At 47.1% G+C, this 19,004-nt stretch overlaps 2 protein-coding genes across 17 annotated transcripts in view; one reads left to right on the top strand and one right to left on the bottom strand.

Moving 5' to 3' along the window:
* Positions 1-857: 857 nt before the first annotated feature.
* LOC149524635 (uncharacterized) lies at positions 858-16,222 on the bottom strand. Of its 13 annotated transcripts, none has more exons than XM_089777056.1 (6): positions 16,013-16,222; positions 15,088-15,236; positions 14,355-14,450; positions 14,027-14,122; positions 6,004-6,083; positions 858-1,197 (listed from the first exon to the last, which is right to left on the bottom strand). In XM_089777056.1, the coding sequence occupies exons 3-6, from the start codon at positions 14,445-14,447 to the stop codon at positions 1,143-1,145; spliced, it is 324 nt and encodes a 107-aa protein (XP_089633182.1). In that variant the 5' UTR covers positions 14,448-14,450; positions 15,088-15,236; positions 16,013-16,222; the 3' UTR covers positions 858-1,142. The 13 variants fall into 13 exon arrangements, 3 of the variants coding, with proteins under 3 accessions (XP_089633182.1, XP_089633181.1, XP_089633183.1); XM_089777055.1 differs by having other exon boundaries at positions 15,975-16,222; XR_016349120.1 differs by lacking the exon at positions 6,004-6,083 and adding an exon at positions 11,253-11,492 and having other exon boundaries at positions 14,355-14,395; positions 15,088-16,222.
* Positions 16,223-16,794: 572 nt separating this feature from the next.
* The window catches only part of KIDINS220 (kinase D interacting substrate 220), a 188,190-nt gene continuing 185,980 nt past the window's right edge, over positions 16,795-19,004 (top strand). For all 4 annotated transcript variants that reach the window (XM_075923523.2, XM_006123619.5, XM_006123620.5 and 1 more), the window contains exon 1: positions 16,795-16,933. The gene's annotated coding sequence lies outside the window, so the exon portion shown is untranslated. The remainder of the gene's footprint in view (positions 16,934-19,004) is intronic.

The raw sequence follows: 19,004 nt of genomic DNA on the forward strand, positions 1-19,004 counted from the left end.
GAGGCCATTTTGTTCTCAGCTCAGCACTTCATCCCAGAGGCAGTACTGCAGGGATTGAAGAGCCCGGAAGACCTGTGAACCCATCCTGATCGCAGGATGTGCAACAAGGACTTTTAAACCAGCAGCTGCAACATCTCTGCTAGAGCCTGCATCGAGGACTGGGAGATTCGGTGCATGTAACGTACTGTACTTTCATAACCTTACTCTCAGGCTTTTCTTTCTTGTAATAATAAACCTTTAGATATAGATTCTAAAGGATTGGCCCAGTGTGATTTGTGGGTAAGGTCCAGAGGGTAAATTGACCAGGGATCTGTGGCTGGTTTCTTGGAACCGGACAGAACTTGTTCGGGGTAGGTGGGATTGGGTGCTAGGACCCCCCACCTGTGTATAGGCCCGGGGCCATCTGGGGCACGGATATTGCTGGGGTGTCGGAGGGATTTTGCTCGGGAGGCTTCAGGCAGGCTGCTGAAGCGCTCTGTGAGACTGGTTTGTGGCCTGTTTGGAGAGGTCGCCAGTCAGGGGGACTGTAAAGAGCCCCGGATTTGAGCAATTCGCCCTGAGCGGACGCCCTAAACTGTGCCCAGACACTGCCTGGTCCGTCACAGTGTGTTACACTGAGGGAAGCTTGTACCTAAATTTGCATCTGATTATTATTAATTAAGCCTCAGTGGAAGTTGCAGATACCACCAAACCTCATCTGTCATAGGTGTTTGCTGACCCAAGAATGCCGCAGTAAATAAAAACGTTGCTCACTTTAAAGGGGCCAAACCATATATTGTAAAAGTTTTAAAGGTACAACAAGAAAGGCAGGTAAACAATAATAGTTCCCAACCCCAAGAAGGAAAGAAGATAGAAAAGTACCCCACAAACACTAGGTTACACAAAATACAATAATTACACAGTCCAGTAGTTAACAGTGGGTGAGAAGCTCCTGTCTCTCAAACCTTTGGCTAATTTAAAGCCTCTGGTGAAAGACAAGGAGGAGATCCCTTGCAGCCGTGACCCGCTGTGGTGCTCTCGACCTCAAGCCTTAGGCTCCTTCTGAGCCCTCAGCGAGGAACAGAGAGGCAATCCCTCGGAGACCCTGGGGACGGGTATGGTGCAGGCAGGGGGTGATGATCCTCGTCTGGGGCCTTCCGCTCCTAGGCGCAGGAATCACCGGTGGAGACTTGCCTGGCGCTGATCTTCAGGTGGCTTCTGCTCTTCAGCAGGAACCAATGATAGACAGTTACCTATCCCTAATACCTGGAAACAAAACCTGACTAGCTAGACTCGACGCTCCCGTCATGGACAAGTACCCAGCCGCTGGTACGGTGAACCGACGCACTAATCCTAACGGACACACTCGATGATGAGATCTAGCTAACCCTAACTAACTACAGAGACTAACACAAACAGACAGGAGACAAGCAGGGACAATGGTGGCAGGAACAAACACAGACAACTGTAAGCCAGGCCTTCAAAGCACCCTTCTCATAAATATTCATGATCTTTATCTTTAAAATCATTGGACCCTGTACAGGAAAACAAGCGTCCCTGATTGGTTGCTTTGATAAACAAGTTGTAACAGCCTGGATCAGTGTGCTGCATGCAGCAGCACAGTGTGACATGTGCAGTTACTTGCGTGCCGTGTGCAACATTCCTAGAAACTTCTATATTAACATTCCTAAACTACTACATATTCATAACAAATCATACATATTAATGATTGCTTATACATATTAATGAGGTGTCAAAAATGAGCAGGCTACTGGTGGGAGGGTGGAGGGGACAGGGTGATGCTGGAAGAGGAGAGGGGAAGGGCATTGGGGGCAAGAGGAAGCAAGGGGAGGGGAATGTGCTGGGAGAAGGGTTGAAAGGAGGGGTGGGCATGAGGAATAAGGGGATGGAGCAAGTCATGTGTGAGGGCACAGAGAGGAATAAGAGGAACTGGGGTAGAGGGTGCTGAGGGAATGGCATTGGGTAGAAAAAGGGCAGGGGCAGTGAGGGAAGGAGGAAGCACCAGGAGGGTGCAGGTGCCAGGGGATTCTGGGGGTGAAGCAGAAGGGCAGACACCTGCAGGGGAAAGACCAGCACCAGAGGAGAGAGGGTTTGGTGGGGGCCAAACTCATCCCCTATGGGTAGGAGGATGGTGGGAAAAGTTATTTGAGGGGGTTAAAAGCTTAAAAGGGGCAAGCTTCCTTTTTTTTTTTTTGCTCAACAAAAATCTTTGGTGTTCCCCATTAAAAAAATTGTTTGGTGTTCCTCGGTCTTGAAACACTGATTTAGACTATCTAATAATCTAATAATGTTAACAAATAATAATTAAGGGATAGTAGGGATGGATAAAGAGCCTCCAAGTAACAATTTAATTCAAACTGAATATTAAGGGCTATCTATTTAGGAGTATTTGGAAAACAGTATAATGGAATCAAATCTGAGCTATGCAGTGTACTTAGGGTGGCATTAACACCAACCTCACAAACAGTGAGAAATAAATTTTTCATCATGGCTGCATCTAGACTGGGATGATTTTGCGCAAAAGTGGCCGCTTTTGTGCAAAATCTTGCCACCTGTCTATACTGGCCGCAAGTATTTGCGCAAGAACACTGACTTTGTAATGTACAAAATCAGTGGTTCTTACTCAAATACTCTGACATTCCCTCTCAGGGATAAGCCCTCTTGCACAAGCATTCTTGCGCAAGAGGGCCAGTGTAGATAGCAACGTTAATTTCTTGTGCAAGAAAGCCCGATGGCTAAAATGGCCATCGGAGCTTTCTTGCACAAGAGAGCGTCTACACTGACATGGATGCTTTTGTACAAAAGCAAATCTTTTGCACAATGGCACATGCCAGCATAAACGCTCCCTTGTGCAAATACTTTTAACGGAAAAACTTTTCTGTTAAAAGTATTTGCGCAAAATCATGCCAGTGTAGACGCAGCCCATGTGTGTCTATTCTTCAGGAGCATATAGTGGCAGAGAGCTTCAGGGAGCATTGAGTTTTCAGGGCACATGATGTAGAGGACTGGTAGCAAGATAAAAGTAACAGGCAGAGAGGAAAGGATCAGTGTATGTATGTTTGTATATAACATATATAACAACGTAGTTTTTATTGTGTGTGTGTGTGTGTGTGTGTGTGTGTGTGTGTGTGTGTGTGTGTGTGTGTGTGTGTGTGTAAATTTCACAATAATGAGACTGCAGAGAACACTTCTTGCAACCAGTCTTCCAAATGAGTTAGGAATGACTTCAAAATACTTGTTACATGACTGAGCCAAATCAACTTTTCAAAACTCAGGTAAATATGCCAGAGCAGGCACAAAGTCAACTGACTTGTCATTTGCTAATGGGGATTAGTGAAAGTGACTCCTCCCCCCACAAATGTTTTCAGTGCTGTTGTATCTATGTTGGATCCAGAATTAGGAATGTTAAGTGGGTAATTTGCTAATCGTGTAGTCGATAAGGGAGGTTAAAGTTCCAGCTCACACCGGGTCCAGAAGCTACCCCCACTGCAACTCTGCAGTTTAAATGTAGTAAGAGCTAGGTGAGCAGGCAGCCCAGACCCAGCACAAACCAGGATGGAACAAGCCCGACTCAGTCCTGGTTTGCAGTGGGTCTGGGATCTACCCCTGTCATGATCATGAGAGAAGGCCAGCAGCCTCGGGACTAAGGAGTTAACTATACCTAAGCCAGGTAGAGTCGGCCAACAGGAATGTAGGTAGGAATTTCAAACTAGGACAAAGGAATTTTTGTTTTTTCCCTTCTTTGTCCCTGGGCAGTTTCTCTCTAGCTACTGAGGGGGGCAGACACTATGTCTCCCTCCAAGAAAAGACTCTTCACTATCTGTAAGTGCTGTAAAGTTTAGGTAAATCTGTTAGGTTTTATTGTTTATGGTTTGGGAATGGGAATCTGATGTCTGTGCATTTAAAAAAGGGTTTTCCTCTCCTTTGTAAGTTTTGGCCCATGGTGGAATACCCCCATGAGTATATTAATGTGTGACTTTTCCATCTAGTCATATGCTTGCAACAGGAATATTGTGGTGATAATAAAAGGTCTTTCTCTTTTCTTTTTATTAACCTGGTATTGGTTAATTTGTGTGTCCTGATTTTACTTTTGGGGTTGAGATTTCCCAAGTAACCTTTCCCTGGTTTCTTTATTATTACTTGGGTGGTGTAGATAGTGGATTTTTTATCCCCAAAACCTAGGGGTTTAAGATTTTGGGGAGAAGCTTTATACCAAAGCCTGGAAAGATAAGGTTTTGGGGTTTTTACGGGCCCCCACTTCTGCATTTATCATGCCAGAGTGGGGAAAAAGCCTCGACAACCCCTGAGCCAGGACTGAGGCAGGCTGCCTGCCCAACTGGAGCAGCCTCTGCCTGCAGTGGGTCTAGGCTCACCAGGTACAGATGCTGCTCTGCAACAGCCTCCCCCACCGCCATGCTGCTGCCTCTGTTACTGTGCTCTCAGTTGTCTCTTCTTCAGACTGAACAAACCCAGGTTTTTCAATCTTCCCTGATGAGTCATGTTTTCTAGACCTTTAATCATTTTTGTTGCTCTTCTTTGGACTTTCTTCAATTTGTCCACATTGTTGCTGAAATATAGAACCCAAAACTGGACAGAATACTCCATTAAGACCTAATAAGCACACATGAGAGTGGAAGAAATACTTCTTGGCTGTGTCTAGACTGACTAAGTTTTTCCGCAAAAGCAGCTGGAGTTCTTCCTAACTACACAATTCACCAATAAGACTGGGCTTTTCAGTTAATCCTATCGACTACACGCATTCCTGCTGCCCTTGGATCAAAGGCAGCAGGCAGGAGCTGGTGCTGATAGAGATGCAGCAGCATGGACGGTGAGGAAGGCAGGTGGGAGCTGGTACATGAGGGAAATTGGCTCTCAGTGTGTGCTGGCTCCATGGAGCTACCTGCCACCCCCTTGCTGCCTTCCACAGAGATAGCAGGAGGGGGGTGGGGGACAGGCAGGAGCCAGTGCTGCCCCTATCAGAGGTAGCAGCTTGGGGCAGGAACGGGGAGGTTGCCACGGAGCAGTTTCTCTCTACAGTGGGCCCAAGTTACTCTATGGCAGTGGTCTCCAACCTTTTTACACTGAAGATCACTTTTTAAATCTCAGAACAGGTAAAGATCTACTGCTCCGCCCCTTCCTTGAAGCCCCGCCCTCTCTATTCTCCTCCTGTCCATCACTTGCTATTCCCAACCCTTACTTACACACTCTGATAAACAGTTTATTTTTAAATTATGTGATATATAAAATTAAAATCACGTTTATAGTTATGAAATAAATGGTCTGTTTTTTATTCATGCTATTTAAATCTAAAATGAAGCATTTATAATTATACATTTTGTGGGGACAGAGTTCTGCAGCTGGGGGCAGGGGAGAGGGAACAGGGTGCTGGGAGGGCAGAGGACAGGGTTCTGCAGCAGGGGACAGGGTGCCAGTGGGGACAGAGTTCAGGGAATGGGGACGGGAATGGGGACAGAGTTCTGTAGCTGGGGGCAGGGGAGTAAGGTCTGGGGAGTGGGGACAGGGTGCCAGTGGCAGCAGAGAGTCCCCTGCCTCTGCCTTGTCACAGGATTCTCCCCCCACCCCAGAGGGAAGCCAGCACATGCCTCCTCCGGGCCCGAATCCTCCCTTCTCTCCCCCACCGCGCAGTGCAGGGAAACCCCCGCAGGAGCCTGCCCCGGGGACAACCCCCTCTCCTGCGGCAGGGCCAAACCCCTGCGGGAGCCTGCCCTGGGGACAAGTCCCCCTCCCGCGGCAGGGCCAAACCCCCACAGGCACCTGCCCCGGGGCCAAACGCTCCCTCCCGCAGTGCAGCCCGGCCCGGCCCAGCCAACCCTTGCCGGCCAACCCCCTTCCTCCCCTCCCACAGCATAGCCACCCCCGGCTGGCGCCTGCTCTGGGGCCAAACCCCCCTCCCGCGGCACAGCACGGCCCGGCCCAGCCCAGCCAAACCCCGGGGCCAACGCCCGCTCCCACGGCGCAGGGAAACCACTGCACTCAACTCACCCCTCCGGCGCTGGCGGCGCAGAGAAGCCTCCGCACTCTTCCTCCGGGGCCGACGCCACCTCCCCCAGCACGCAACAGAGCTGTGGGAAGGGAGCAGCACTTCCAGAACTCCCGGAAGTGACGCGGGCTTCAAACAGGACTTCTGTCGACCCCGCAGGAAGCCGGCACTACACTAGAGGTAGGTAGTGGGGCTTCTCGGGGGTGGGGGGAAAATGGGGGGTGGGGTTGCCCGAACGCCTCGTGATAAACCAGTCGATCGCGATCGACGGGTTGGTGACCACGGCTCTATGGGATGCTGGCACAGCCTCTTGTCTATGGGGAGCTTGGGCCTTCTGAGGACAGAGGGTGCTCCATGGCAGCTTCCCCTACCCCACCGCTTGCTGCTACCTCTTATATAGCCCCACCCTCGGGACTATCAAATAATCATGTATCTACTAATATTTGATGTGATTATATGATTGTTCTGTTACTCGATATCTAACATCCCTAAACTGGAGTACTTTGCACTTTAAGTCACGACCTCTATTTAGGCCAAGCATGATCTTTTTCATAGGTTTTAATTATATCAGGTCCTTTGGTAGCTGAAGAACCTATTCCTTGAGCCACAGACTCATTGGCAGAGGTTGCAGGTGGTGTCAGGAGTCAGGGTTGTGTCACAGTTGCTGTGTGAAGATCTCCCTCCCCCCCCCTTTTTTTTTCCTGTCAATTTGCTGGGACATAGGCAAGACAATTTTCCTCAAAGATGGATTTTCCTCAAAGTCTTCCCTAATGATCCGTATGCTGGGCTACTAAAAGTCTTTATTCTCTTGGGCTACATCTAGACCGGCATGATTTTCCGCAAATGCTTTTAAGGGAAAAGTTTTCCGTTAAAAGCATTTGCAGAAAAGAGCGTCTAGATTGACACGGATGCTTTTCCGCAAAAGCACTTTCACGCAAAAGCGTCCGTGGCCAACGTAGACGCGCTTTTGCGCAAAAAAGCCCCGATCGCCATTTTCGCGATCGGGGCTTTTTGCGCAAAATAAATCTGAGCTGTCTATACTGGCCCTTTTGCGCAAAAATTTTGCGCAAAAGGGACTTTTGCCCGAACAGGAGCAGCATAGTATTTCCTCAAGAAGCACTGATTTCTTACATGAGATCGTCAGTGTTCTTGCAGAAATTCAAGCGGCCAGTGTAGACAGCTGGCAAGTTTTTCCGCAAAAACTTGCCAGTCTAGACGCAGCCTTGATGTTTATCTTGAGGATGTTCTTAAAGTGTTTCTTTTGGCCTCCCTGTTTTCCATTCTCCATTTGGTGAGTTAGGCATATGGCAATTGTTTTGGTAATTGTACATTGGCCACTGAATTTACCGTTAAGGTCACCTTTATACATATACCTGAGGGCTTCTGACACCTGTCCCTTCTGACCCTAGTTTAAAGCCCTCCCCGGTGAGTGGGTGTTGAGAAGATGCACTTCCCCTTCTTAAACAAAATACAGGACTATGTAGCACTTTAAAGACTAACAAGATGGTTTATTAGATGATGAGCTTTCGTGGGCCAGACCCACTTCCTCAGTGGCCCACGAAAGCTCATCATCTAATAAACCATCTTGTCTTTAAAGTGCTACATAGTCCTGTATTTTGTTTCAGCTACACCAGACTAACACAGCTACATTTCTATCACTATTCCCCTTCGTAGTTAGGCAGATACCATCTCATAAGAACATAAGAACGGCCGTACTGGGTTAGACCAAAGGTCCATCTAGCCCAGTATCCTGTCTACCGACAGTGGCCAGCACCAGGTGCCCCAGAGAGGGTGGACCGAAGACAATGATCAAGCAATTTGTCTCCTGCCATCCCTCTCCAGCCTCTGACAAACAGAGGCCAAGGACACCATTTTATCCCCTAGCTAATAGCCTTTTATGGACCTAACCTCCATGAATTTATCCAGAATTTATTGCTAGAAGAGTATCACTAGTAAAGGAAGCCAAAACTTTCCTGCTGGTACATCAGTGCAGCCATTCATTCATTTCCAGGATGTGTGAGTAAGAGAACAATTCCAAACTCAGAAGAAGCAAGTGCATCTCAAGGACAGAGGAAATGAAACCATACATTTTTGTCTGAGAGATTTATGAGATTATTTGATTAATTTTGCTGCCACTGTTTGTGCTCTGGGATTTTCCTGCAAGGCACTCTAATTTGCTTGTATTGTAAGGGTTATTTTATTGGATCCAACCATTTTCTAGCTCTGGTTGGGGACTGGAAAGAAGTGTTTGGTTAAATAATGTTATTCGAGTGATGTCCCTGTGGGTGCTCCGCGGTTGGTGTCAGGCTTGTCCCAGCGCCACGAATTGGCGACTTTTAGAGCAGTATCCAGTTGGGCTACACATGCACAAGCGATGAGCAGCTTTCCTGTCCTTTAAGTTAGCGCACGCAGCCCAATTCAACTCAGTTCCTTCTTCACCACCCTTGGTTATGGACAGAGTTGCAAACCCTCTCCTCTTTAGCATACTTCTGAAAGACGACGAGATATTTATTTAGATAGATAGTGTTGACTTATCCATTAGTTCCTTCCCTGTTAATACAGTTTAAACTTTTTTTCCCCTTCAGCTTGTTTATAGCTTAGTTATATTAACAGTTTACTGCCATGCAGCTGCAAGCTACAGCAAATTACAAACCAAATAAATAAATAAATAATTCCGCAAACACAAGCGGCTCCACTCATAACTACAGTCACAAGCAGCAGAGTCTGGCACTGGGAGAGATGCCAAGCTCTCCTGAAGTCAAAAGATACGACAACTGACAAGACTCTATGCCAGCCTCTGATGGTCACAACGAATGCATACGCTGTTCGGGAAGCATGCATGTTTCACAAAAATTTGTCCATTGTTGCAATCAGACAGCAAGAGCTCACAAGGATAGAGAGCTCAGAATACGCACACTGTCTATTGATAAAGCCCTAAACTCCCATGTCCACTCAGGGGAACTTCTCAAGCCCTTCACCTCAAAAAGCACATTAAAAAACCAAGGCCTCATTGGTCCGCTCCCTCCTGTTATGAATGAGTAACAGAGATGAACCTGGCACCTCAGGCATGGCAAAATCTCGAGCCTCCTCACTAACAGGTTCAACAGTGCACTCTAAACAGGTTGCGAAACCAGCTTCCCAAGCACGTACTAAGGGCCCCGAATTAACAGAGGCACCACTGGCATTTCTGGCACATGATGCCACCAGCACAGGCAATATCCTTGGATTGGTGCAAGCCCCTCGTGCAGCTTTCACCTCGGGCATTGAGAAATTATAGAGCTAGTTCTAATTGCCCTTCCATACCTCACATTAACCCCAGATCTCCAAGGGTATTAACTGCACCCATGCCTCCACCGCAAGCACTGGTGGACTCGGCAATGGGACACAAATCAACAACACACTGCCATTCTCCAATGTGCAAAACACATGCTCCACCAATAAATGACAGGAGATCTAGAATCAGATCTCCTGCTGAGTCTCCGGCACGACACTGTTCTTGCTCCCCATCGTCAATGGGAGGCTCTCTGCCCTCAGCATGCTCACCTACTTTATCACAACTCAGTGCCTACCACAGGGATACAAGGAGTGTGTTCTCTTTACAACACTCCTCCCCAGATAGACTGTATGCATCATCTGGGGCACACAGGCTACCACATTATCAATATACCCTGTGGCATCCCGACTGGCAGTACTATTCCTGGCATAATAGCCAGTAGTCCCCCTATCGCTTCTGGGCACCATAACACACCTCGACTGCCCCCCTCCACCTGCACAGAGATCACTGCCCTCTATACACTCTCATCCATTACATTCTCCATCTGAGGGCACGGATCTCAAGGAAGGGCAGACAGGATGATCCAACCATCCAACAATCAGACATTTCACCAACTGATAACTTCTCCTCTGCTCCTAATGAAGCAGTTATCCCAAATGACTCAACACCTAGTCACAACATGAAACAATTCCAGGAGCGTCAAAAGAGTGACTGCCAGTCAGGAGGTCGTATTATCAGGAAAAACACCACAGGCTTTTAAAGAACTTTCAGCCCTCTACAAAATCCAAAATTGCGCTGCCTCTAGATGAAGCAATACTTGAAGCAGCTGAATAAGTATGACAAACGCCAGCCACAGTGCCCCAACTAACAAAAGGGCTGATAGAAAGTACTTCATCCCATCAAAAGGCATGGACTTTCTCTATTTATACCCTCAATCCATTTCTTAGTGGTTGATGCTGCAAATCAGAGGTCTAAAAATCCTCAACACAAAACACATACACAAGACAAAGACCAAAAATGCCTGGATGTGTTTAGGAGGAAAATGTACTCCTCCTCAACCCTTCAACTTCGCATAGCTAACTACACAGCCCTGCCTGCAAATCATGACTTTGACAACTATGCAAAACTAACAGAGCTCATGCAACATCTCCCAGATGACAAGAGACTTATCCTTAAAGCCATCATTAAAGGGGGATATACTATATCCCATGCAGCTCTCCAAATGGCCCTCAACGCCACAGACACGCGGCAAGAGCTACGGAAAAGTCCGTAGTAATGAAACGTGAATCTTGGCTTCAAACAGCAGGAGTTCCTAAGGACCTTCAGGCCAAAGTAGAGGATCTACCATTTGATAAGGCCAAATTGTTAGCTGCAGAGACAGATGAAGCACTGCATTCTAGCAAAGACTCATGCACTACCTTATGCACGTTGGGGATGTACACTCCCCCCTACACAAGGAAGCGCTACACGCCCTGCCAAAGACACAGGGATACAACCTTTGGCAGACAAAAGCAGTATTGACTATTTGACCAAAACTGCTTCTGACTGTGAAACCAACACAGAAGAACCCCCAAACACATGCTCTTCCATTATGCAGGTCTCTAGACAGCATGTCTGAAAATTTAGTTGAGAGTCTGCTTGACTTCCTCTCCATACCAGTGCCAGGCAAGTCCAACATCTTCCACCACTGCTACAATCAATTGGCAGCAATCACATCAGATTGGTGGATTCTAGAATTCATCAGCCACGGATATTCTATCCCTTTCATAGCTATCTCCTCAACCTCTCCACTCTCTCTCTCCCTCTTCAGGGACCCCTCTCATGAAACATTGCTCCCCCAAGAAGTTCAACACCTGAGCTGTAGAACGAATCCCTGAACAATACTAAGGGACAGGTTTTAACTCAAACTACTTTCTCAAAGAAAAGAGAACAGGGGGTTGGACGCCTATCTTAGACCTCTGTCAACTAAACAAATACCTTTGCAGCAGCGTTTCAAAATGGTTACTTGCCATGATGATTCCCGCGCTGGACAGGGCAGATTGGTTTTCTACCCTCAACCTCTAAGACGCATGTTTCGACATCACGATACATCCGGTGCACAGACATTTTCTACACTTTACAGGAGCATTAGACCATTTTCAGTACTGAGGTCTTCCATTAGGACTCTCCTCTACCCACAAAGTCTTCTCCAAGACCCTGGCAGTTGTAGGAGAGCATCTGTAGCCAGACAGGAACCCCTCTTGTCACATCCATTTTTGCTTGCCTGGATATGCAGGCTCAGTGACCGTGAATGGCTGTAAACAGAGATATGCCAATTGCTGACCAAGAGGCTGCCGAGGAGTGCCCTTGACTAAAACCCATATTGATACGAACACACAGCCGTCCGCGGGGGGAGGAATCTCCCGCCCAGCAAAGAATATCCGGCACTCCTAATTTAGCTATCTTCCTCTTTTACAAGTGTAAGTTATTTGAAACTCCCTTGTAAGACTAGAGCCACAAAATGGACCAGTACAATTTGGCATCTTAAGATAAGAAAGAGGATACGAGCCCCCAGGAGTATAAAGATGGGTCCAGCAGCACATTTACTCTGAGTGTCAATCTACCATCTATCTGCTGGTCGGGTTAGGTGTTTGACCTCCTGAGGTTCCATGGGGATGCCCACTTCGTATTCGTCTTTCCTAGGAATTGAGGGACCAGCCCTGGCCTGACACGCTGGGACCGAGAGGCACAGAAGGGGGTAAAACTTGTACCTGGATGTGGTCCTTTGTCTTAAGTGTACACATAGACTTAGAGCTCTTTAAAGATTAAGCTGTCACTTGGTACCATTATTTCTATTTTCTATCTTTATTTTCTTTGTAACCATTTTTAAGATCTATATTTTTAGCAGTTAAGAAATAGAGCAATAGCCATTGTAACCATAAGATCTGTATTTGCTAGCAGTTAAGAAAGAGAGTGATAGCCACTGTAACCATATGCTTTTATAAGTCTTTTTAATAAACCTGTAACTGTTTAAGTTTTTAACCTGACTCCTTCAGTTGCTGTAACAGAACCAAGCACAATTTAAAAGAACGTCAGCCGGTCATAAGGGACAGGTATAGGAAGAGCTTGGGCATTTTGGATTGTGTCACTCCCAAGTGACAGATCCATTGGGGCATATCTCAGTCTTCCCTAGACTGCCCGCTGCGAAGGGATCCTGTATCCTAGCAGCTGAAATCTGAGATGTAATAAGCTCTTCCTATAAACTCTGGGGCATCTGTCAGCCTGTTGGCTGCCCTCCGCGACGGGACCCCGGTCCTAGCGGTAAAGACATGGACGTTAAACCTTTTCTCAGTCACACACTCACACTCACACACACACACACACACACACACACACACACCCGACCATCGACTGACAGCATCTCAGATGAAAAGATATCACAATCTTCTCGTATTTGGATGATTGTCTCATCTGAGGTCCCTTCCAACAGACCACAAGGGACATGATCAGATTCACAAAGGCCTTCCTTCAGTCTCCAGGCTTCATTATCAACTACTAGAAGTCTACTCTATGCCCCACACAATCCCTAGATTTCAAAGAGCTCGCACAGATTCTACAACAGCACACATCTATCTCCCTAATTACCATTTTGACAATATAAAAAAAACTGGTCACAATCCTCTCCTAATTTGTCTGAAACTCATGGGGCATATAGCAGCCAACACATATGTCGTCCCATATGCCAGACTGCACTTTTGATGTTTCCAACATTTGGACTTCCTCAATCTATATACCAACCAGCCGCCAAGTCCACAGACACGTTTCCCCTCCTCCGAAAGTCCTTACTCCCTTATAAAGGTGAATGCAAGGACAGAACCTCTGCAGTGGCATGCCCTTCTACCGAGATCAATTGTCCAAACAAATCACTACGGCCGCCTCACTGCTAGACTGGGGTGCACACTTCTAACAAAAATACGTGCAAAGGAAGTGGTCCAAAGATGAGTCCAGATTCCACATCAACCTGCTCGAGCTTCGAGTGGTTTACAACGTATGCAAGTACTTCCTTCCACATATTCGAGCATCTTTGGTGCATATCCTCACTGACAATACGACCACTATGTTTTACATCAACCTGCTAAAGGGGTTCGAAATCTCCTTTGCAATGTGCAGAGGCATTCCCGCTATGGAATTGGTGCATCCACCACAGCATAACCATCAAGGCAGTATACTTATCTGGGGACAAGAATATTATGGCTGATATCGATGCAACTGCAACTTTCTCACGGAATATGAATGGGAATTGCATGATCAGATCACCCATGATCTGTTCCAACACTGGGGTCAACCGCAAATAGACCTCTTTGCAACCAGCCAAAATTTCAAATGCCCCCAATACTGTTTGAGAGCAGGCATAGGACACAGCTCCTTGGGAGACACAATGCTCCTCCCATAGGATGCTCACCTATTAAATGCATTCCCTCCTATCCCTCTCATCCCCAGAATTCTCCAGAAGATACAGACAGACAGGGCACGTGTAAGTCTAATAGCTTCAACTTGGCCTCAACAGACATGATTCCCATGTCTTTATCAACTTATCTCTAGGACCTCCCTGCCCGCTTTTGATCCGCCTGGACCTCCTCTCCCAGAACACGGGTGCGATACTTCATCCCCAGCTGCCAACACTGCATCTGACGACACGGTACATGGTTCTCGGAAGCAGTGCGAGCACTGTCCTACTACATAGCAGGAGACAAACAACACGCAAGAGTTACCTGTACAAATGGCAATGGTTTATACAGTGGTGCACACGGAGAGGAATCCAACCATCTATGGCTCCGCTCCATTTGATACTGGAATACATCATGCTCCTGCAACAACAAAATGTATCCCTTTCATCACTCTGAGTTCACATGGCCGCGACTGCAGGCTTCCATCTCCCCGATTGATGGTTTCTCTATATTTGCCCACTCCATCTCTAAGAGATTTTGGAAGGGCCTACAGAACCTTCACCCATCAGGTAAACCAGTGCTCTCCACATGGGATTTAAAACTGGTCCTTCACTCTCAAAACCTTTGAGCCAATGGCAACTTCATCACTTACCTTTCTCACCATGAAAACGTTGTTCCTTCTGGCAATCAGGTCTGTAAGGAAGATTAGCGAACTTGTAGCTCTCAATGCCTCGCCTCCATACATGACCTTTTACAGACAAAGTTATTCTATGGTCCCATCCCTCCTTCTTCCCCAAAGTCATTTCCAAATTTCCTATCAATGAATTAATAGTCCTTCCCACCTTCTACCCAACCCACACCACTCCAGGGAAGAAGCCATATTACACACTTTAGATGTGCGAAGGGCCATTGCCTTCTATCTGGATAGGATTTCGACTATCCCAGAGATTTCTGGTATCCCTAGCCAAAAGGTCCAAGGGAAAACCATTTTCTTCACAGTGCATATCAAATTGATAACATTCTGTATTACTATCTGCAGGGCTTGCCGAATCACTATTTGCTATTTGCTCCAGAATAGGGCATTACCGACAACTCCCAAAGCCCATTCCACCAGCAATATGGCAACATCAACTGCCTTCCTCAAGGGAGTCTCACTCCATGAAATATGCAGAGCAGCGACATGGTCATCCTATTGCACCTTCATGAAGCGTTATGCAATTCCATCATGCTCGACAACAGATACTGCAGTAGCCAAAGCGATCCTCTCCATAGCCTGTAACAATTAGCTGAAGCCCACCTTCTGTCTAAATGGGCACTGCTATACAGTCACCAACAGTAGAGCATTCACCGGGACATCGATCAAAGAAGAAATAGAAGTTACTCACTCTATGCAGTAATGATGGTTCTTCGAGATGTCTGTCTCAGGCGGGTAATGGAACACCCACATTCTCCCCATTTCTTCTGGCATTAATAATCTGCTACAAGGGCTAACTTCAAAGGCAGGAACACCGTTCGCCGCTTACACAAGCAGAGCCTGAATGGACACAGCTCTAAAAGTCTCTGATCCGTGGTGCCAGGATGAGCCCCACGCCAACAGCAAAGCACCCATGGAGGGGACACATCTGGAAGAACCTTTGTTACTGCACTGAGTGAGTAACTTCTCTTTTTCATATATATTTAACATCTTGGACTCTTGTTTGAAGTAAAGGGGCTATAAGACTGCCAAACACTTAACTATGTTTCAAGATTTGAAAAGGGCCCCCCGGGGCTAGTTTTTTAAAGGATGGTTAAGCTGTTTAGTGCAAGTGAGTTATAAATCTTTCACAAAGTCCTAGATCTCATTCTGTCCTTCACTCCCCCTGTCCCTTTCCCCCACATGCCCACACCAACTGGCTGGTGACTTTCTGCATAGTATCATCTGAATTTCTGGAGATATACCTATCTCATAGAGCTGGAAGAGACTTGAAAGGTTGTCCTGTCCTGTCCTCTGCCCTCACAACAGGACTAAATATAATCTCTGACAGATTTGCCCCCCATCCCTAAATGGCCCCCTCAAGGATTAAGCTCACCACCCTGGGTTTAGCTAGCCAATGCTCAAACCACTGAGCTATCCTACCCCCCATATCAAGTCTTGTCCTCCAATTACTTGAATCTAGACAAACAATGGAACATTTTTAGTTGAGAAAAAAAAGCTAATTATGTCTGGGAAGTGATGGAGACTCCATAAAGCTCAAGAGGTTAACACAAGGGACAACAAATTAATGAGACTAACTATATGAATAAAATCGTTGTGGGCTTTTCAAGACTCACGAAGCTCTTCAGCACAGGGGCCCAGTTATCTTGCCTTTGGGAACCCTCCTTTCGCCGAGGGCCACTGCTGAAACGCCCACAAATCACAACTGCTCTTCGTCTGAAGTCAGTGCATTCACACTGAAGAGCCCCTCCCGTGTGCACTTCAGGGTGCTAAGCTGCGCACAGCGGCTGCGTGTCTTAAGTTATTTCACAAAAAACCACCAGGTCTGTAGGAAGAACATGTTGTGGCCGCGCTGTCCGTTACAAGCCGGTTCACTTGTGGCTGCACAAGTTAACCGGTTGCATTCAGTCCTGTCGCACCAGCAAGGCTGCAGGGTCTCCTCGGAGCCCAGGGACCACGGGCGGGGCGCGCGCTGGAAGAACCCGTTCGTTAAAATAACCGCTGCCAGTCACCCAACGGTCCCAGGGCGCCCCAGCCTGCACCTAACACGCAAAGCCCTGAGGCCGCCGAACGGGACGGGCCCTGCCGTTGGGCCAGGAACGCTTAGCAGGCACCCGCCGCTCTGCTTGGGGCCCGCTAGGGCAGCCCGAAGACCAGCGGGGGCACAGAACTCGGACAGGCGTCTCAGCCGAGGCGGAGTCTGCCGCAGGGAGGGACCAGCGGGGAGAAGAGAAGGCGACGAGGTCCCGCGGGCGTTCCACCCCCGAGGCCGGCCGGGACTAAAGGCAACTTAGGCCACTCCTGTGCCCAGGTCCAAGGCGTCGGGAGGACTCACGTGACCGGCTCCGAGGAGAGAGGGGGGCCAGGGAGACTAGGAGGAGGCAAGATGGCTGCCATCATCGCTGCCGGGTGCTGGTGAGGAGCCCTGGGAGCTGCCGCAGTTTGCGGAACGGGGCTAACCGCCGCCGTCGTAGTGTCTCCCGGGACCGGAGAGGCCGCCCTCCCGCCCGCGAGCGCCGAGTTCCGTCGGCTGCGAGGTAAGTAGCGGGGGAGTGCAGAGCTGTCAGTCAGACAAAGGGGTGCGAAGGAGCCGCCTTGACCCCCGGCTGCGGGCCCTGCCCTGTCTGGGGCCGGGCCGGGCGTGGTCGCTGTGCGGGCCGGGGTAGCTTACCGGCTCCGTGTGCCGCCCTTTGCCTGGCGGGACGCGGCTCCTTGCTGCCCGGGTTCGGCGGCGGTGAGGCTGTAAAGGGAGAGGCGGCGCCCACCTGCTCTATCTTCCCAGCTCCCACAGCCGCGCTGGGGGCCGTGTATTTAGAGCAAAACGCTTTCCGGGCTCGTGAACGGGCCTGCTCTTGGTCCATTTTCACCCCACCTATTGTGTAGTATATTGTTATTTACACACCTTTACATCCACGTCCCCCGTCCCGCCCCCGTGCAGGGAATCGTCATTTACACTCGTCCACCACCCCGGGATATTACAATCTTGAGTAGGTACTGTCAGCCACACTACAACATCTTTCTTCTTAATGTATTTTTTCCATTATTGCTAATATGGAGAGACAAACATTGTATTGATGTAAAGTATAACTCTTATTAACCTGCATACCCATAACACTCCCCCCCCCTTCAATAAACCTCCCCACCCAAAGGGAAGCTATTTTTTAAAACCTAGTATGCAGAGCAGGTGGAAAGAAATATAGCAAAGGAAAAGAAAATTGCATTTCAAATCCCCAAAACCATATACAAAATAAAAGTACTTAATTCCTGATTTACTGGGTAGACTATTTTTAAATGTCTAAAATATATTTCAGGAATAAAGCATGTGAAATAATATATTATATAGGACCAGCTTCAAGCATGTTAAGATCTCTTTGGTTAATAACATACAGTGTTGAGTTAAATGTGTTCATTATAGAGGACCTGCCATTTAAAGGCACCATTGAAATTAATTTAGTTTATAACAATATGAAATGATTATAGAAATATGATTATAGCAATTATGAAATATTAGTGTATACCATTTTTCTATTTTACAGCTTGTGATTAATATAAATATGAGAAATTAAGAAGTCTCTGTTTATTTGAAGCCTTAATTAAAAAAGTGAACTATAAAAATGGGAAACTGACAATCTGCTGCAAGGAGTTAGTCTAAAACAGAGATAGCACAAGATGCACTAGATGACTGAAAATGGTAATTTAGACGCCAGTTCAGTAAATTGATCATCGTGAGTGGACGCCTGCACTGGTATGAAGCACTGTTTTAAGTAGTCACTAGGGCTACACATAGGCAGATAGGTTGTCCATGTGGAGCAGTTAGGAAGATAGTAGTCTTAGTGCAGTTACTTTTTCAGGGTGAATAAATGTGTTCTTGCATACAAGATAAGAATCAAAACCATTTTTAAATTAGATTTTAATAAAGTATGTGTCATTTTTATTGCTAGATTATTTGCAGTCTCAGAGGGATTGTAGTATTAATCTGTATCTTAAAAAATAATGAGGAGTCAGTCTTGTAGCACCTTAGAGACTACCAGATTTACTAACTAGGGCATAAGCTTTTGTGGGTAAAAACCACTCCATCTGATGAATTGGGGTGGCAGTTACAGAAGTAGGAGTGTATGTGAAGAAAGTTGCTTATGTTAATGAAGCTACTCAAGTCAGGGCGGAAGTGGGTCATTGCTATATAGCATTTGGTCTGGAGATGTGAATATTCAGAGAGAAGAAACTGCCTTTGTAATGTGTTAACCCGTTGAGATCCTTATTCAGTCCTAAACTGATAGTGTTGACTTTGCAAATTAATTCCAGTTCAGATGTCTCCCCTGGTTACCAGTTTTGAAATTCTTTTGTAGAAGGATAGCTACTTTGAAATCAATTATAATGTGCAGGGAGGTTAAAATGTTTCCCTACAGCTTTGTGTGTGTGATCCTTCTTCATATCTGATTTATTTCCATTTATTCTTTGGCGTAGAAAGATTGTCCAATTTGGCCAATATATGGGGCAAAGCGATATGGTTGACACTTGATGGCATATATCACATTAGTAGCTATGCAGGTGGATGAGCCCCTAATAGTGTGGATTATGTGCATAGGTCCTGTGATGGTGTCACTTGAT

The sequence above is a fragment of the Pelodiscus sinensis genome, chromosome 3 (assembly GCF_052426305.1).
Source record: "Pelodiscus sinensis isolate ZL-2025 chromosome 3, ASM5242630v1, whole genome shotgun sequence".
Lineage (NCBI taxonomy): Eukaryota > Metazoa > Chordata > Testudines > Trionychidae > Pelodiscus > Pelodiscus sinensis.